At 39.7% G+C, this 16,611-nt stretch overlaps 1 protein-coding gene across 6 annotated transcripts in view; it reads left to right on the top strand.

Moving 5' to 3' along the window:
- The window catches only part of LOC103806491 (plasma membrane calcium-transporting ATPase 2), a 173,073-nt gene that overhangs the window by 54,236 nt on the left and 102,226 nt on the right, over positions 1 to 16,611 (top strand). For all 6 annotated transcript variants that reach the window (XM_009079186.1, XM_009079187.1, XM_009079190.1 and 3 more), the window contains exon 2: positions 1,269 to 1,466. In XM_009079186.1, the coding sequence (XP_009077434.1) occupies positions 1,269 to 1,466 (198 nt within the window). The remainder of the gene's footprint in view (positions 1 to 1,268; positions 1,467 to 16,611) is intronic.

Below are 16,611 nucleotides of genomic sequence, written 5' to 3' on the forward strand. Positions count from 1 at the left end.
CGCACCAATAACAAAAAAATCTCTGCATTATCAACCCTGTGCTCTGCACAAATCCCAAACATAGCCTCATACTAGCCCCTGTGAAGAAAGTTAACTCTACTCCAGCTCAAACCAGCACATTCCACCCCTTATTCCATACCATTTACAAACCAGCACAGGGATGATATGCTTTCAGGGTGAGCTGAAGAATCCTTACAGCATGGGGTCAAGTGTTTCCTCTTGCTCTCTGACAGGCACCTTTGTGTTCCTCCAAGGTCAGCTCTCAACTTCAATATTTTCCTAGTGTCATGTAGGGATAAATGAGCATAGACAACTTTACGTTGGGGATTGCATTCAAAAACCTGCAGTTTTGTAAATGTTTCGACTGATATCAGGTATTATTTGGCAGATATATGTAACACTTAGTGCAGTTCTTTATGCTGCTGAGAGTGGTGTATGGGCTCAGATATTCTACCCTGAAGCTTTTTTTTGTGTCTTTTTTTTTTCTGTCTGAAAAGACATTAGATGTGCCAATATTAATACAATTAAAAAATAGGAAGCAAAAAACACCCAAGTGGGTGGTTCAGCACAAATACACATTGTTCCTCTGTATCCTTAAGCTGAAATGTTCTTAAGTTGAAGCATCATGCAAAATACATGCATTTTTATATCCACTGAAAGAACCCTAGTATTTCCTTTTGCCTTTCTGTGCATGTCTAAGCTGTCACTTTGGCTGTCTGTTGTCATGTGACATTTTGTTCTAGCAATGTGTTGCAGGCCATGAGCAGCCACACAGGTTGCTCTGAGGTAGCACAAGACATGCTCTATTGATTTATACTTTGAGGTTATGGACCTGTATTGAGAACAAAGATGTGTATGATTTCCTACTGGTATTACCAAAAGCTGCCAACAGCTATTCCAGCTTCATCCCAAATATGATTTCTTTGTGCTTTATGATCTATTTTCAGAAGTCATTGCTTACATGTGTGTATGTATGTATCTTTATACATAAGTCTTTTCAAATAAGCATCCTCATTCAAAGTCAGGAATTAGTACTAAATGGAGCCCATAAGAATTCTGTTCAGAATATAAGGACAAATCATCTTGCTAAAGCAAAATTGAAGTGGAATATCTGACTGTTTGTTAAGATGCCATAGGTGGTAAAGCTTGTAGTTGTTCTTGGACAAGTAATTCATAGGAATGCATATATAAGTGGATGTTTTCTATTTCACTGCAATCTTGATTTATTTTATTTTATTTTATTTTATTTTATTTTATTTTATTTACAGGATTAGCTGGCTCTGCTGCAGACCTAGAAAAAAGAAAGCTTATTTTTGGAAAAAATTTTATACCTCCAAAGAAGCCAAAAACATTCTTACAGCTAGTCTGGGAAGCATTGCAGGATGTGACTCTTATAATCTTGGAAATTGCAGCCATCATATCTCTGGGGCTTTCTTTTTATCAGCCACCTGGAGAAGGGAATGAAGGTAAGAACTTTTTATCTAAGTCATCTGTATAAGTTTAAGTAAAACCAGTCCTGTATCTCAAATCAATTCCATCACCACTCTCCAGAAGGTCACTAAGAGGAAATTTCCATGTGGTTTGTCTCTGATACCATTACATCTGGTACTGACATATTTTTTGTATCTTGACATTTCTTTATGCAAATGCCGAACCTCATAACATATGCTAAATGAGTTAAAGAAAAATTATATTATGCTTATAAAACTGGAGCACTTCTGTGACTCTTTTCACCTTTGACATTGTGTTCAGTGTTTGTTAAATTCATCTGAAATGGTTGTTTACTGCATTATAGAGCAGAAATATGTAATTTCTTATATAACTGATGTATCCCATCCACAGGAACGTGGACAAGTCTCTAGTTAGTCTATACCAGCTGAAGACTTGAACTTAGTGAAATTCTCACATTTCATTATTTTTAGTGATGTAGCTAAGGCTTGTGAGCATGGCTCAAAGGGAGTATTGGAGGCAAAGGCATGTTACTGATAACTGTGCTTTGCAGAGTACTTCTGTGATGCCTGTAGAAAGTTCTAACACCCTGTCTGCCCCTCTCCTTTCACCCCTCTTTTTGCCCCCTTTGGAAAGTACTCTTGAATTCACATGCTTAAAATATTTGTTCCTCTCCATAAATGCAAGATTTCCATTTCTGGCAACTGATCCAGATTCCCCCACCCCCCACCCCTCCTGCTCTCTCCTAGACTTATAAAGCTGGATAAAACATGCTGTGTGAAATGACGTGAATAGCTTGGCAAATGTATGAAGAATGTCTTCCTCTAAATATAGCCTTGAAATGCTTTTTACATTTGCTGCAGTTTCCTTTGGCTACATTCCTTGAAGCCCCTTCCTTCTTCCTCTTCCATTCACCAGCAGAATGAGCACGTAGCCATGCTCAGGTCTTGGTTCATGTTGATCATTCTTTAATCCTTTATATATAATTGGAGAGTCTTTTCTTGCTTTCTTACTGAATTTTGAATACAAGACTATTGATTCAGCAGGTGTTCAGTTTAGGCATGGAAAGATAAAGGAGTAATTTGGTTTTTTTATTCAAGAAAACATTATTTATTGGCATTACCTATTATAACTGGCCAGGGTGGAATACCTTGGGGATGTTGTAAACTATGAGTGATGCTTTGCAAAATCTGTATTTAGACTTTTTTCTTAGACATAAATGTGCAGAATAACCTCTTAACTTTTATATGGTGGGAAAGGAATTTTGAAAATAGGATTTTTACAGGTTTTAGGAAAAAGGGAGATGTGTCATCAGGCAATGTTTTTTTCCTTTTTCAAATTGTTATTATTTTGATACTGCATTTAAAATACTTTTTTCCCATGGGAAGGTATAACACAGCTGAGATTCTGACAGAGTGAAAAGCTCAGCCACACAGCCTGGGAAAATGTATTTGTGTTTTCCCACAGCACAGTCTTTTCTTCAATGGTTACTGTTCTCCCTGTGTTTTTAGATTTGTTTTCCTGGAAGGCTTTGCCCTGATTTACACAAGGAGAATAAATCAAGTTAGTGAATATCTTGTAATCCAATCTTTTGAACACATTGTAAAGGTCCTCTTTATTTTGGGAAGTCTTTCTTTAAGCAGTTTTATAAATAATTCTCTTTAATTTTGATATTAGTATATCATAAACTGCTGCTGAGGATAGCTGTGGTTTATTGGTAGATGCCCTTTTTTAAGAGTCCTAAACATTGGAAAATGGATATATTAAGCCTGATTTTGCCTTGGTGAAGTCATGCTTGAAATTGATTTGATGGTTTTGCATAGCCTTCAGTAACCAATTGTAAAATAAAATGAAGTACACAGAATATCCTGAGTTGGAAGGGATCCACAAGGATCGAGTCACCTCCTGGCCCTGCACAGGACAACCCCAGGAATCCCACCATGTGCCTGAGAGTGTTGTAGGCTGACATTGAGTTCAATTCAATGAGTGTTTTGTGAAGAAATAAATGATGCTGCTTTGTCGACACTTGAGCCAACTTATTGAACAGCATAAACTGTTCCTGGAATTGGCCATGAACGTGGATTCAGCCCAAACACGAGCTTGTCAGAGTAGACTATAGCACTCTGAAAGGGCAGCAGCTCATATGCTTTATGTCTTGTGAAGTGGCTGATTACTCCCTGAATCTCATATTCATGATACATTGCTTTAGACTGGTCCCTCTGTGTACTGCTGTTTTAACAGAGAATATGGACAAAAGAATAATATGCAATGTCCTCACAGCAGTCTGTGTTGTGTCCCATCACATTTCCTTGAGGTGAGAGGCTCACAATGCCTATGAATGTAATGAGGAATCCCTACCCAGTGACTGGAAGAAGTGATGATCCTTTGGGAAGCCTGAAAACCTGTATTTTCCCTTTCTGACTCTTCCCAGACTGAAAATTGTTCACTGAAATGTACATTTAAATGCAAGTTTTATTGGTTGGGGTTTTTTTTGTTTGGTTTGTTTTTTCTCATGGAAGGACTATATATACTTCAGAAAGAGCCTCATGTTAGGATTGGGAGCTGGCATGGCTTGCTATCTCTCTGTGCTTGATCTTGCCTAACTCCTCCACATTCTACTTCAGAAGTTTCTGTGACAGTTTCTGGCTGAATGCAGTAGTGGTGCTGTTCAGTCCCTGGCTGATGCTCTTAGGGGAGCAGGGGAGAGGCAGTGCTGATTCCTGGTGCTTGGATCTCCCCTAGATTTCTTCATGGAAGCAGTGTGGAAGGGCTGTGGTGCCTGCACACAGCTGCTGAAACTTGTTCCATGGGCTCACTAATGGTCAGCTTCACTGGAAAGAACTTCTCTCTCTAGGCGTTGCATTCTTAGCTTTGCTTTTTCTTTCCTCTCCCTCAGCTGTTGGTATTTCATTTTGCTGGTTGATGGCAATGTGAAATACAAAGCTTGTGATAGGCAAGTTGGTCTACAGCTCAACAAAACGTTTTCTCTGGGTAACAGGACACTACTTTTTGGTACATGGTTGTTTTATAGCATATAAAGCAGCCTCTTCTTTTAACTGCATTTTTTTCCTGGTTTTTCAAAATTATATGCATTTCATTTTGAAAAAGAGTCAACAAAACTGGTCTTTCTACACTGATTTTCCCAATCATCACTGCTAGTAATCCGAACTCGTCAATTTATGTCTTAGGACTAACTTGAAAATTTGTGACCATCTAAAAGTGACAGCCTTTCTTTGTAGGATGAAGGGATAACAGCATGAAAATAAGAGACTTTAAGACACAGTGTCAGGGACACACCACCATGTGTGTTTTTCAATTGAGCATATGTATGCACTGACTTTACATCTACTATATTCATATCTGCCTTTCATATATCCTAAACTTTTACCTACCAATGACCTAACTAGTTAATATATGAAGTTTAAGTCATCTTTATTTTTTAGAATTAATATAAAACTTTCTTTTTGGGGACCTTTGAAACCTACTTGTAATTTTCGATGCTCTAACAGAATTAGCATTGAACTGTTTTCTGCAGTTTCTGTGCAAAATATGTTTCTCCCGAGGCTTTTGAAGGAGGAATGTATGATAGAATCCACACATCCAAAAAATATTAGAATTCATGAACTGCTTCAGGAACCTTGTGTACGGGTATAGCCTCATGTATGTATATGAGTGCATTTTGATGTATAAGGCAGTTACAAGCTCACAGTTTCATTTTCCATGTGTATTTCTAGATTGGCCATTGTTTCCCATTTTCAGCTATGAAGGTTGTTCCATTACCAAGTTTAAATCCTTCAACTGTAGCATAATTGCATTTCCAAACATCTGTAGCACAGTTTGGTATTGTCTCGAGGAGAGTAAGTAGTTTATTATCTCCTGAGTTGCATTCAGTTTACACTGTTGGAAACAGTTGCCATTTCTGTGGGTCTCAAGTATCCATAGTGCTATTGCACTGCCAACTGCAACTGCAAGAGGAGTAATCTGTTGTTTGTAGTACATGAAGTCTCTGTTCTACTCCAATTCCTCATTTAAGATATGGGTGAACCCTGAAAAACCTGGTTTCATTTTCTGATGCAATCACAAAATCTGATCTGTGGGAATCACTAGATTAGTGTAGTTTATTGCCCTCTAGAAGCCTTGGTAGTTCCTTTATTTTTGTATTTCATAGCAAGAGTGAAAGTTTCAGTAATGTTGTTCTCAGAAGCTGTGCTGGAGTTGTTTTTATGATCTGCTTTGCATTCTCTTTCACCATCTGACAGGCCATTAGAAGCAATTGAGAACTTCTGCATAAATTATTGTCAGCCCTGTGGCAATTACTGCTCTCATTACTGATCCACACGGAAGCAGTTTGCCACTCTTTCAAAAAAGTGCAAAACTGCTGCTGTGTTTTAGCAAATGCACTTTGAGAGAAAATCTCCAGTGCAAGTGTAGGGGTGTGACTGAGGCAAGGTAGAAGTATTTTGTTCCTCAGAACAAACTCCTTCTGTGTCCTGGGCTAACAGATTATAGACCATGCCTTGACCATGCAGAGGAGTGTGCCTATGATATGTAAAGAGCATTTCATGAGCATATGAGATCTTGGCTTCATTTTTTGTTTTGTAATGTAGATTAGAGTTCGTCTAGGACTAAATTTGAAATATTTATCTCTATATATCAGTATATGGTGAAATAATTTTTATATATAGTTTGTAAAGAAATAGCAAATGTCCTGTTTTTAAAGACAGTGCGTGAATAGGAAGAGCTACTTTATGAGATCAAGTATTGGTAGCAAACCATTACTTTGCTTGAGGAAATGAAACATCTTTTAGGAGAGTGCTTAAACTCAGTGAGAAACCCACCAAGAGACTGGGAAACGGCAGGAATTCTCCTGGTTGCTCCCAAATCTCTGTCTTATTTTGGCTGTAGATCTGCAAGTATCTCCTACTTGATTGGTTGGGTTTGAGTTTTTTGTTTGCTTGTTTGGGGGTTTTGTGTTGGTATTTTTTGTTTGGTTGGGGTTTTTTTCACTCTTTTCCCTTAGGTCTCTGCTGAAGCAGTCAGTTCTTCTTGCAAAAATGGCTTAATGACAGGCTGCAGTTCTCTTCCTTTCTGAAGCCATCTTCATACAGTCTGCCCTGCAGTTCAGAACAAATCAGCAGGATTCGCTGTTTGGTGCATTCCCCATCTATACCCACGTGAACTGGTTAAAAATGCTCAGAGCTTTCTGCTAACACCTTCACTAGCAATTTCTGAGCCCTCTTGAGTCCTCCTCATTTCTATCTTCAGGCCTTACGTCACATGTGGCTCTTATTATCCAGTTGCAAAAAATGCTAATGTCAACCCCTAACTGTCATTTACTGTTTACATGAATGGAACAAACCTTTTAACTGTTCTTCCTTCAATTCTGTTTCCTTATGTGGATTACAAAGCAGGAAGAAGGTAGCCTGAGGTAAGATGTTTTCACATCCCAATGTTTGGTATGAAGCCCCAGGCATGATGTCTGTTTTCCAGTGTACAGCTGTTTGTAGCTTAGGGGCGGGGTAAAAAAGGCAAAGTCTTTGTGGTTGAGGTAGCTTCTGATAAAATTCCCAAGGCAAAACTCTGTACTGAAAACAAAGTTAAATGATTAGTTACATTGCTTAATGCTGCTCAGCAGAGCTTTGGCTGAGTTACCCTTCCCCTTTCTCATTCAGCAAGTTAATGAACAGGAAGAAATACAAGAACAGGGCATGGTGCCCCTGAAATTTGGTCCTCCCAAGCTGCTTACATTAAACTATGGTGGTGTTGATACATTGCTACTGGTGCTTGGGGCTGTGGCTGGGGTGTCTGCTGACCTCTCATGACACTGGGGTTCACCACTCAGTTGTTTTCTTATTGCTCCTCTAATGTGCCACATTGGTCTAAGGTTGGAGATTTAAACTAGAAAAGGCATCCATATAGTTGGAAAAAAGGTGCAGCTGATCCAGAGCTCCTGTGAGAATGGTGCCTTATCTTGTTTCTGTGCTCAGCCTCCCCGTTGAGGCAGTATTCACTTGTGCTCGTGGTAGAACTGTTCTGTGCATATCCAATCTGTGTATGGATTGAGTGGACAGCAGGTCACAGCCAGCCAGGGAAATGCCAGAGCTAGAGTCACCAGATAGCAGTAAAGGTCTTCCTTATGGAAGCCAAAGCAGACATGGAATGTTTAGATAAAAATCTCTGTAAAAATCAGTGTGAGGGGAAGAAACACAAAGCCAAACAAACGACTTGCCCTTCCCTTTGTCCAGCTCTCTTGCAGGGGGCTGAAATATTGTGCTGTTCTCATCTTCTCCCAGGTTGCTGCCTGTGGAGGTATGACTCAAAATATGTCTCTTGGCATTTGTTCACATTGAGCAAGTCTGTAGAAATAAATCACAGTGCGAAAGATTTGACCAGCCCTTAGTGCAGGTATCTGTGGAAGGAAGTGGAAAAAGTAAAAATGTTATTCATAATCTGAAGAATGTATATTCTTCCATATAAATATATATGGAAGAATATAAACAGTTGGCAACAAACTTCTCGTAGTTAGTGGAGCAAATGCTGAATTTAGTACCAGCTAGCTTGAATTTCTGTCCAGTTTGTAGTCTGTACTGATGTACAGTTTTAAAAAAAGATACTCCCACTGATTTGGGTCAGTCCAATCCTCTTCTTTATTAGTTTTCTACCCTGGATGCAAATTCTACTGGAGCAGAGCAGCTGCAATAGACTGTCTGCTGAGCTTCAGCTAGACTCAAGTACAATGTTGTATTATAAAGATATGGTGTCTGTCCCAATTCCTCAGCAACCATCACTGGAATCTCTTGGATTAAAAAACCCCAATGTAGTAACATGTAATTGAGACATTGCTCCTTCAAAACATTTCAAAGTTCTAGTATTATGGACAGTATCTTTTTGTGGCTCCAGTTCTCAGCCTTCCTTAAATCAATTTGTGGTTTTACTGCTTTACATATCTAGGCTCCTAAAGGGAATTTCACCCTGATAGCATGCAGCAGACATTGCAGCATCCCTTTGCAGCCAGGGGAAAATAAGAAATGCTCTAACAGAGCTCTAAGGTCATGCTAACAATTCTGTTCATTCTTCTGCATTTGCATGTGTAAACAGCTGGAGTCTCTCATCCAGCTTTTAACCTTTGAGTTTTCTTTCTTTTTTTTTTTTTTTTTGTTTGTTTGGTTGGTTTTTTGTTTGTTTGGTTTTGTTTTGTTTTCTTTTGTTTTCCCCAAGGGCAGTTCCTTCCCACCATTGCCTGTATTTTCAAGTCAGACCAAATCCTATACCAGTTCATTATTATCTTCAGATATGTGTGCAGTCTGTCTGCTGCTCTTGTACACATTTCTCTGCATATACAGAAACCTTCTCTGAGGGTGCAGCTAGAAACCTCAGCCTGCTGTGCTGGATCAGCAGGTACCAGTGACCATCACCATCCAGCTAGAGGCATGTAAAGAGTAAGGGACAAAGGAGGGAGGGGAGAAAACCAAACCAAACCAAACCATGGGCACCATCACAAGAAATAATGGCTCACAGCTGTATTGCCCTGTGGGCAGCTCTTAGAGGTTAATTTGTTTGCTTTATTGGTATGCAGAAGATGTGCGTTTCCTTTCTGTTTGGAAGGAAAGAAGAGCATCACTTTCCAACTTCCCCCATGGGGACAAATGCTGGAGCTTGCAGGGAAAGCTGGTCAGTCTCTGTGGCTCAGGCAAGGTAGAACAGGAAGGACAAGACCCTTTCTGTGTTGCCATGTATGCTGGGACTGCTTGACATTCGATTTAATAAAATTCTTTACCCCTTCAGTTTTTAAACTATGATTTTCTTCCCTTCAGTTTCTTTGCCAGTAGTTGTGACACGCCTACATTCATTTCAGTATTTTCAGGGAGATGATGTTTGAAATCTCTCACTCCTTCAGTATTCACTTTTTCATTATTTGCTTCCCACTCTCACAGAAGCATTTTTCTTTTTTAGAGTTATTGCCCAGATCATAAACTTCTTATATTCTCTTGCCAAGAAGCCTAACATCCTGGGTTTGGGGTCTTGTTGTTTGGTTTTTTTCTGGGAATTCTAGAAATCTTACTTTTTCGTGTTGAAATCAGCTGATTCTTCAATTATACCAACACACCAAACACCTGCTGGGGAAGCCTTGAAATAGATTCCTGTGTGCGCAAACACATCTTGGCACCAGAGCCACACACAGGTGTTGTTGGGGCAGGAAGCAAATGTTGGATCCAACACACATCCCAGGATTAACACTGCAGGAGCACTGCCATCTCACCTGGGGTGGGCAATGGCACTCAGTGTCATGAAATTCTGACAGAACAGTCGGTTCCTGCCAAATGCAAACATGTTGGGTTTATTGGATTTATCTTTATTAATATTGACCCTTTGTATTAACCCTGGAAAAGAGCACTGGCAAATCCAGGCACCGCTCATGGGTTCATTTAAACAAGAAATACTTCTGTGTCCTCTTTGCTTAAGTGATCCTGGGGAATAAACTGTTGTTTCAAAAAAGGAATAGCACTGATTATTGAGGGACTTTAACCAAATTTAATGAAACTGAATTAAAAGTAACCTGAGATAAATAGCCACATGAAGATCTAGTGCCATCCTCTGAGGATATCAGTTAATTTACTTCCTAGTGAGATGCAATGAGCACAATTGAATATAAACTAAATGTTTTAATGCAGTGTTTATCAATTTTTACCTTGTCTTTACCCTTACGGCCCACATCCAGAATTCCATCCTACATTTCTCCTAGAATTGTAATTCAGGAGGTCTACCTGCATGCTTAATGAAGCACATTGATTTTGCCAGACTTTTCCATACTGAGAGTTCTCACAGGGCCAATTCAAAATCCTAAGACACAAAGGGTTCCACAGGGAAGTGTTGCATATATCTCCCTGTCCCTAAAAAATTCTGTCTCCCTCATTTTCATTAATATGCACTTAATCAGTTTGATTAATGAGTGAGAGAATCAGAAATGTCAGAAATGAGTCAGCTGAACAAAGTTAATTCTGTAGTCTTTGTGGCAGTTTAGGATTTTAATCTATTTTTTAAAAGCATTTTACGTGTGATAATGTGGATTGCATTAAAATGCACATACGTAGGCAGCACAGAAATCTAGTTTGTAAGGCCAACATAAAGGTGTTTTTGCAAATCTCCTAAAATCATAGCAGTACAGAGCAATAAAAAACTCTTTCTCCAGCCCTCCCAGCTATGAGGCCAACATTAAGGTGAAAAACCGATTCCACAACATATGTGTGTGTACTTTAAACAGTGTCTTCAAGTGATATTTTTGGTATATTGAAGACCCTGTCCTCAGAGACCTCTCCATTATGCAAAATGCATTGGAGAAAATATGAAGCCTTTTTAAAACAAACTAAGTTAAAATTCATTCATTCCAATGCTTTGCAGTGCTGTGAATCCTAACTTCCATCCTGTTTCATGGACTATGTCAGTACAAAGCAAACCAACCCAGCAGCCCTGAACAGTTGCTAAAAATATTTTCAGAACTTCACTGCAGATGCTGAAAACAACAATAATTGGCAAACATCTTCAAATCTCCTATATCTGCAGAGGTCAAGGGAACAGCTTGTCCTGTAATCCTCACTGTCAGTGTCAACTAATCACTCAGTGGCACGGCAGGGAAATCTCGGTGCTCCTGATGTGTGCTATTTGCAGGCTGTAACCTCTGCTTTTCATTTTGCAGGACTGTCAACCATTTGTCTAGTACAACATAATATACCAAACCAGGTACTTCATCGGAGGTTTTAGTGCTAACTTAATTCCATTTTAGCCCATAATTAGACTAGATTTGGAATTACACCCTCCCATTATCTCAGAGCACTTTCAAATGACCTTGTTTTGACTATAAAAACCTAAAGTGTGTGTGTGTATGTCATTCTGTAAGTCTGCATAGAGTGTGTTACATAATGTTCTCCAGGCACTGAGCAATACAAAATCAATGGAAAACCACGTCGTGTATGAGAGGGTATGAGGTCCATACAGCCTTAAAAGCTGATGTGTCCTAAGAGGAATCCTTTATCGTCTTTGCTGCTAAACAAATCACACTGATCCAGCTGTCACTGCACCAGAGGGTTTTATTGTGCTGTCCAGGGAGGAGAATTCTCAACAGAAGACAATGGTTTTTTAATATATAAATATAAATATAATAGATTAATCTTAAAAGTATAGCGTGCTTTCAGAGTTACCAAGACACAACTTTTGCAGCGTGTCATTGCACACACTCAAATTCTTTTCTCATTCCTCATAAAAATTAAACCATGAGATTCCCAAAGGATTTTTTAAACCAGCCTAAACAGTCTGTCAGTACAAGGGACAAAGCAGTTGGCAGCCTGGAAAACAGGAGAAAAAAATCGGAGAAATGAAAGTATTTGCCCTCTTGAAAACAGCTTGTTCTGCCAGAACCCCTATTTAACCTCCTTCCTCCCAAAGTGTGGATGAGGTGAAGCAGCATATGGCTTCTAGTGACATACCCCAATCTGTTTTGTTAAATAAATTTAGTTCCTTTAAGAATTTCCTTAAGAAAGTATCTTACATTTTAATTCCTGCCCTAAATCCTACTTGAATGCAAAGTCTAAATTTCCAGGAGCAGAGAGCAGAACAGGTTGGGGTGCTCAGGCATTACCTGTGTGACCTAACTCTCAGGCATGCAAGTGACCTAACTCTTGCCAGTACCTGTCCAAGACTGTGTTCATGGGGAGAAGATTGTGCCCATTTGGGATGTCATTACCTGGATGCACTGTTGAATTTCTGAAACATTTTTGCTTTTCCATTGTTTTCTAGATTCAAAAGAAGGGACAAATTTCTGTTTGGGGCTCCTATACAGGCTGAACTGGTGGGAGTCCTGGGTGGTGGGTGGTCACGGAGAGCATGCAGCTGGTCTGGTTGGTAGAGTGAGGTTGGAGCTTGGCTGCTGCTGTTCTGCTGTAACTGCCACACCAGTCAGGGCACAAACTGAATGTGTAGAGCCTTTCTTGGAGTTTTGCACCCCTGTGCTTGAGCTGACATTCCTGGAGAATGTGAAAGCTCAGACAGTGCCATAGCAGCTGCCTCAGGTGCTTCTCAGCTGGATTGTGCTGGAAGAACAATAGACTTGGCTACACCAATGTGTTTATGCAGCTTCATATTGGCTGGATCTGTGGGTCTGGGGAGATCACATCCTTTTAGCTGGCTCTGTGGGGTTGTCCAGGTGTGCTTTGCAGCCAGGAACCACATGGGTGGTGGTACAGGGGTTTACCTGAGCATCAGCCCTACACCCAGTGACCATGAGGACGACTGTGACTGAGAAGGGACAAGCCTTGCTGGCCCTGTTTGGATCCTGTGCAGAGCAGCAAAGCTGTGTTTACTCTGAGCTCCCCAGCACTCCCTATATTAGGACTGCAGTGCCGAGAGGAGTGCTGGGTATATAAATCAGAGAGTGCTTCAGTCTCAGTCCTTCCTGGCCTGGTTAATCCCAGACTGGTGACAGCATCCAAAGGCAAACAAGAAGAGGCAGGAGATGAGAAAACCTTCTTGAGGGGGATCTTGGAGGTGCTTTAGTCTGTCCCCACACTCAAAAGCACTATCAACAATACTTAAGCCATTCTTGACAGATGTTTATCATACTTACCATTAAAAGGTTCCAATGATGGAAATTCTACGTGTTCCCTGGATAATGTGTCCATGCTGTGAGACAGTTATTCATGGTGTATAACCAAGATGTCTCTTGTAAGAGTTTAAACACATCACTGCCTTGTTATATTTTTGCATGGATCTGAAGACCAATTTGTGGTATTATATTTCCAGTAATATTTTGTCTACTTGAAGACAACTGGATTATAAATACCAATGGATAGCTATTTGTGGGAACTTACCAATAGGAGCTTTTCCAATAGGAATTTAAAATTCAGCTATGTCAGTAGTACAGAGGAATACAAATATTACAATGACTTTGACAAAGGGAGCCAAAATATCATCTTAAAATTATATACCTGGTAATTTTTTTAAAATAATCGTAACTCCCTCAAACCAATGAAAACACAAAAGCTCTGAAAACATCTTTATTGACAAAAATTCATATCTTGTAAAATAATATAAAATACAGGAATACTGAGTGTTTTCTTACTTGATTGTGAATTAAAAATCGGTTTTAATTTAGCGGCTTTAAAATCTGAATTGTTTTTCAAATTTGCAAAATATGTTTATGATGTGACATTTTTTGATAAGAAATATTTTTGGATCAGGTTCTAGGATTGTTTTAGAGATTCAAGGGAGGCTGCTGGGAGCCAACCAGTCTGCAGGAGTTCAAACAAACTGTGTTACAACCCATGGTCTGCATGTGCTTATGGTTCCAGTCAGTGGGTTGCAATTAGAATGAGAAATTATTACCTGGAAAAAATGTTTAGGCACAGAAAGAAAACAGGAGTACCTTTTTGAACAAGAAAACTGTGATGGCAAGGCATGTGTAGCATTTTGCTGGGGTTTTTTTTCGGCAGTGACATGTGTGATCAGGTACTGAATCAGGACTTGGGGAAATGAATCTTAAAATCTTTCAACTTCAAACTGTGTAGATGCAGTGGAGGTTTTCTTTCAGTTTTCTCAGCAAGAAGAGCAAGCTCCCACCCTGTCGATCTCCCCCCGCAGGAATAAAGCACAGACAAGGAGTGTTCAGTGTTACAGTCCACACCTCTGAGATCTAATGCAGTAGAGTTAGATTTGAGTTATAATGACACTGAATTATACTACTTTTCAAGTATGTGCATCTGTGGGCACCTATACATATATGTGTCAATATAGACACACATATTTTCATGTATGTATATATGCACACTTATCTGTGTATATATACACATTTATCTCTCCTATCAGAAAAGTAACAATTTAAACAACTGATTCCAATTTATTTCAATTTTGCCTAAATTCTTCCTTTTCTCTCTGGGATATGCTGCTTGTCTTGTTTCAGTTAAATGCACATCATTAGCATGCAGAATATGTAGAATGTATATTCTAAATGCAGATTATCCTAATTACCTGCAGCTTCAGCTTGCTTTGAATGTATCTTTGTTAACATTTTAGTTTGGATTCAGAATATCCTTCCGAAATCTCCTGCCTGTCCCCAGTGAATATGCTGTGGGTCACATTGCAGGGTGTGTTCAGGGAGTGAGCAAACTGGCTGTGCATTCAGAGGGGATTTCATCCCATCCTTTGGGATTAAACTAAACTGCAAAACAGAGTCCAGAAACACATTTCCTTAGCACATAAATTTGCACTGTAAAACTACTTTTATAGGGCCACACTACTGTTAATAGAACATTTTAATGCCTTCTGCTGCAAGACATTATGATATAATGTTTAATCTTTTACTGACATGTTTTTTCACCTCTTAAAGCTTTATAGCACAAACTAATGAAGATGAGAAATTTAATGAAAGTAATAAACACTGCAGTTTATGAGTGGGTTTTGTGGCTGAGGTCTACAAATCTTCCCTATCTTCTCTGACCAGATTTTCTTGTTCTCATGAATATGGCTGAGGAGGGAGGCAGGAACAGCACCAGAAGGGGCTGAGGTGTTTCAGGAACTGGCTCTAGAGCACATGGCCATGGCCTGAGCTCAAAAGGCACAGGTTGGATTTCCTGGTTTTGCAGTTTCCTAGCTGTGTCACCGGCTTAGGCTACTCAATTGCAAGTTTTCTTAATCTGTGGCTTCCCAGCTGTGCTCTGTGGGCTTCTGAGAATCCATGAACTACTGTGTAGAGACCTCTTAAATCAGTAACCTTTTCTTAGTAGTCTCTCTCTGCAGGGCTTGTAGGTTGGAAGAAGCTGGCAATTACTCTCTAAATGGCCTAGGTATATGAAGACAGCAATCATCACTTCACCCCCTGCTCCAGCTGGGTCTTTAGAAACTCCAGTGAAATGCCTCTCGAGATTTCTGGGCAAAGTAAACTTTTTTTTTTCAGTTTTTTCTTGCAAAGTTTTGGTAGTATTTCTGTTAAATACAGAGTTTCTCTAAAATCATCTTGGCTAGAACGTCTTGTTTTAAAGCACACACACACATACACACAAAAAAAGGAGTATTTTTGGAAGCAAGTACATTTCATTTATATTAGAACACAGTCAAAGGGTGATGGAACAGTACAAGCATCCATTACTTGGGCAGATGCTATCCTAAAAACCTTCAGTGATTTGCTCTTCATCCTTCTGCTTCAGACAGAACGCGAATCAGCTCCCTTGATTCGTAGCTGAAGCACGAGTAGGACAGACAGCACTCAATCTGATTATGTATTTATGAAATATTTGTTGTTCCCTGTCAATGTTCTGTGTTTTTCATAGGTCTATTTAAAGCCAAGTGCTTGCTGATAGCTGGTTTGCTGTTAAGCATTTATTTATGTTCACGGGTTTCTGTGTTTCCTGGGGCTTTCAGTGATCTGCGTTGAGAGTGGGAGCTGCAGAAACGTTCAATTCCTCCTCTCCATCCAGCTGTATTTAGGAAGTGCTGGAAATTGTCAGGGATTGCTACAGGAGGAATGGGAGCACTCTTCCTGTTTTGGGAATCCAAGTGCAGCTTTCTCTTCCCGTCGTGTCTGTGCCGAGTGCCTGTGTCCTCGGAGCTCCAAACGGACCATATTTTCTTGAGATTAGATACTTTTTTCAGCCATTCATGTTTAATAAGGCTCTTGTAAGACAACTTTATCCCAGTAGCTGCAGTGTTCCCTATGCCATTTTTTTCTACAGCGAGGTTAGAATTCTAAATCAACCCTAATTAAAGTTACCCAAGTGGGTAAATGTCAGCATATGTACAGCCACTTCCAGGCTAAGAGCAAGCTCATCGAAAGTCTCATTTCTTCCTCTCGCTTTTACTCATAATGATTTGTTTGCATTGGCACAGTAGCCCATTCCAAGTGTGGCCTTACAACATATGATCATGAAAAAAGGCATTTCTTTCCCTTCTTATTTTACGCTGAATTAACCAATGCCATTTGTATTAGCATTCCAGATAAGCGATTCAGAACTCATGTGGTTCTCTGGGATCATGGTTCCCTACTGTGCTGGTTTGAGCTGAAGTAGAGTTAACTTTCTTCACAGAGACTAGTATGAGGCTGTGTTTGGGTTTTGTGCAGAACACAGAGTTGATAATGCAGAGACGTTTTTGTTATTGCTGAGCAGAGCTCACACAGAG

Source organism: Acanthisitta chloris, unplaced genomic scaffold (genome assembly GCF_000695815.1).
Source record: "Acanthisitta chloris isolate BGI_N310 unplaced genomic scaffold, ASM69581v1 scaffold3427, whole genome shotgun sequence".
Classification (NCBI taxonomy): domain Eukaryota; kingdom Metazoa; phylum Chordata; class Aves; order Passeriformes; family Acanthisittidae; genus Acanthisitta; species Acanthisitta chloris.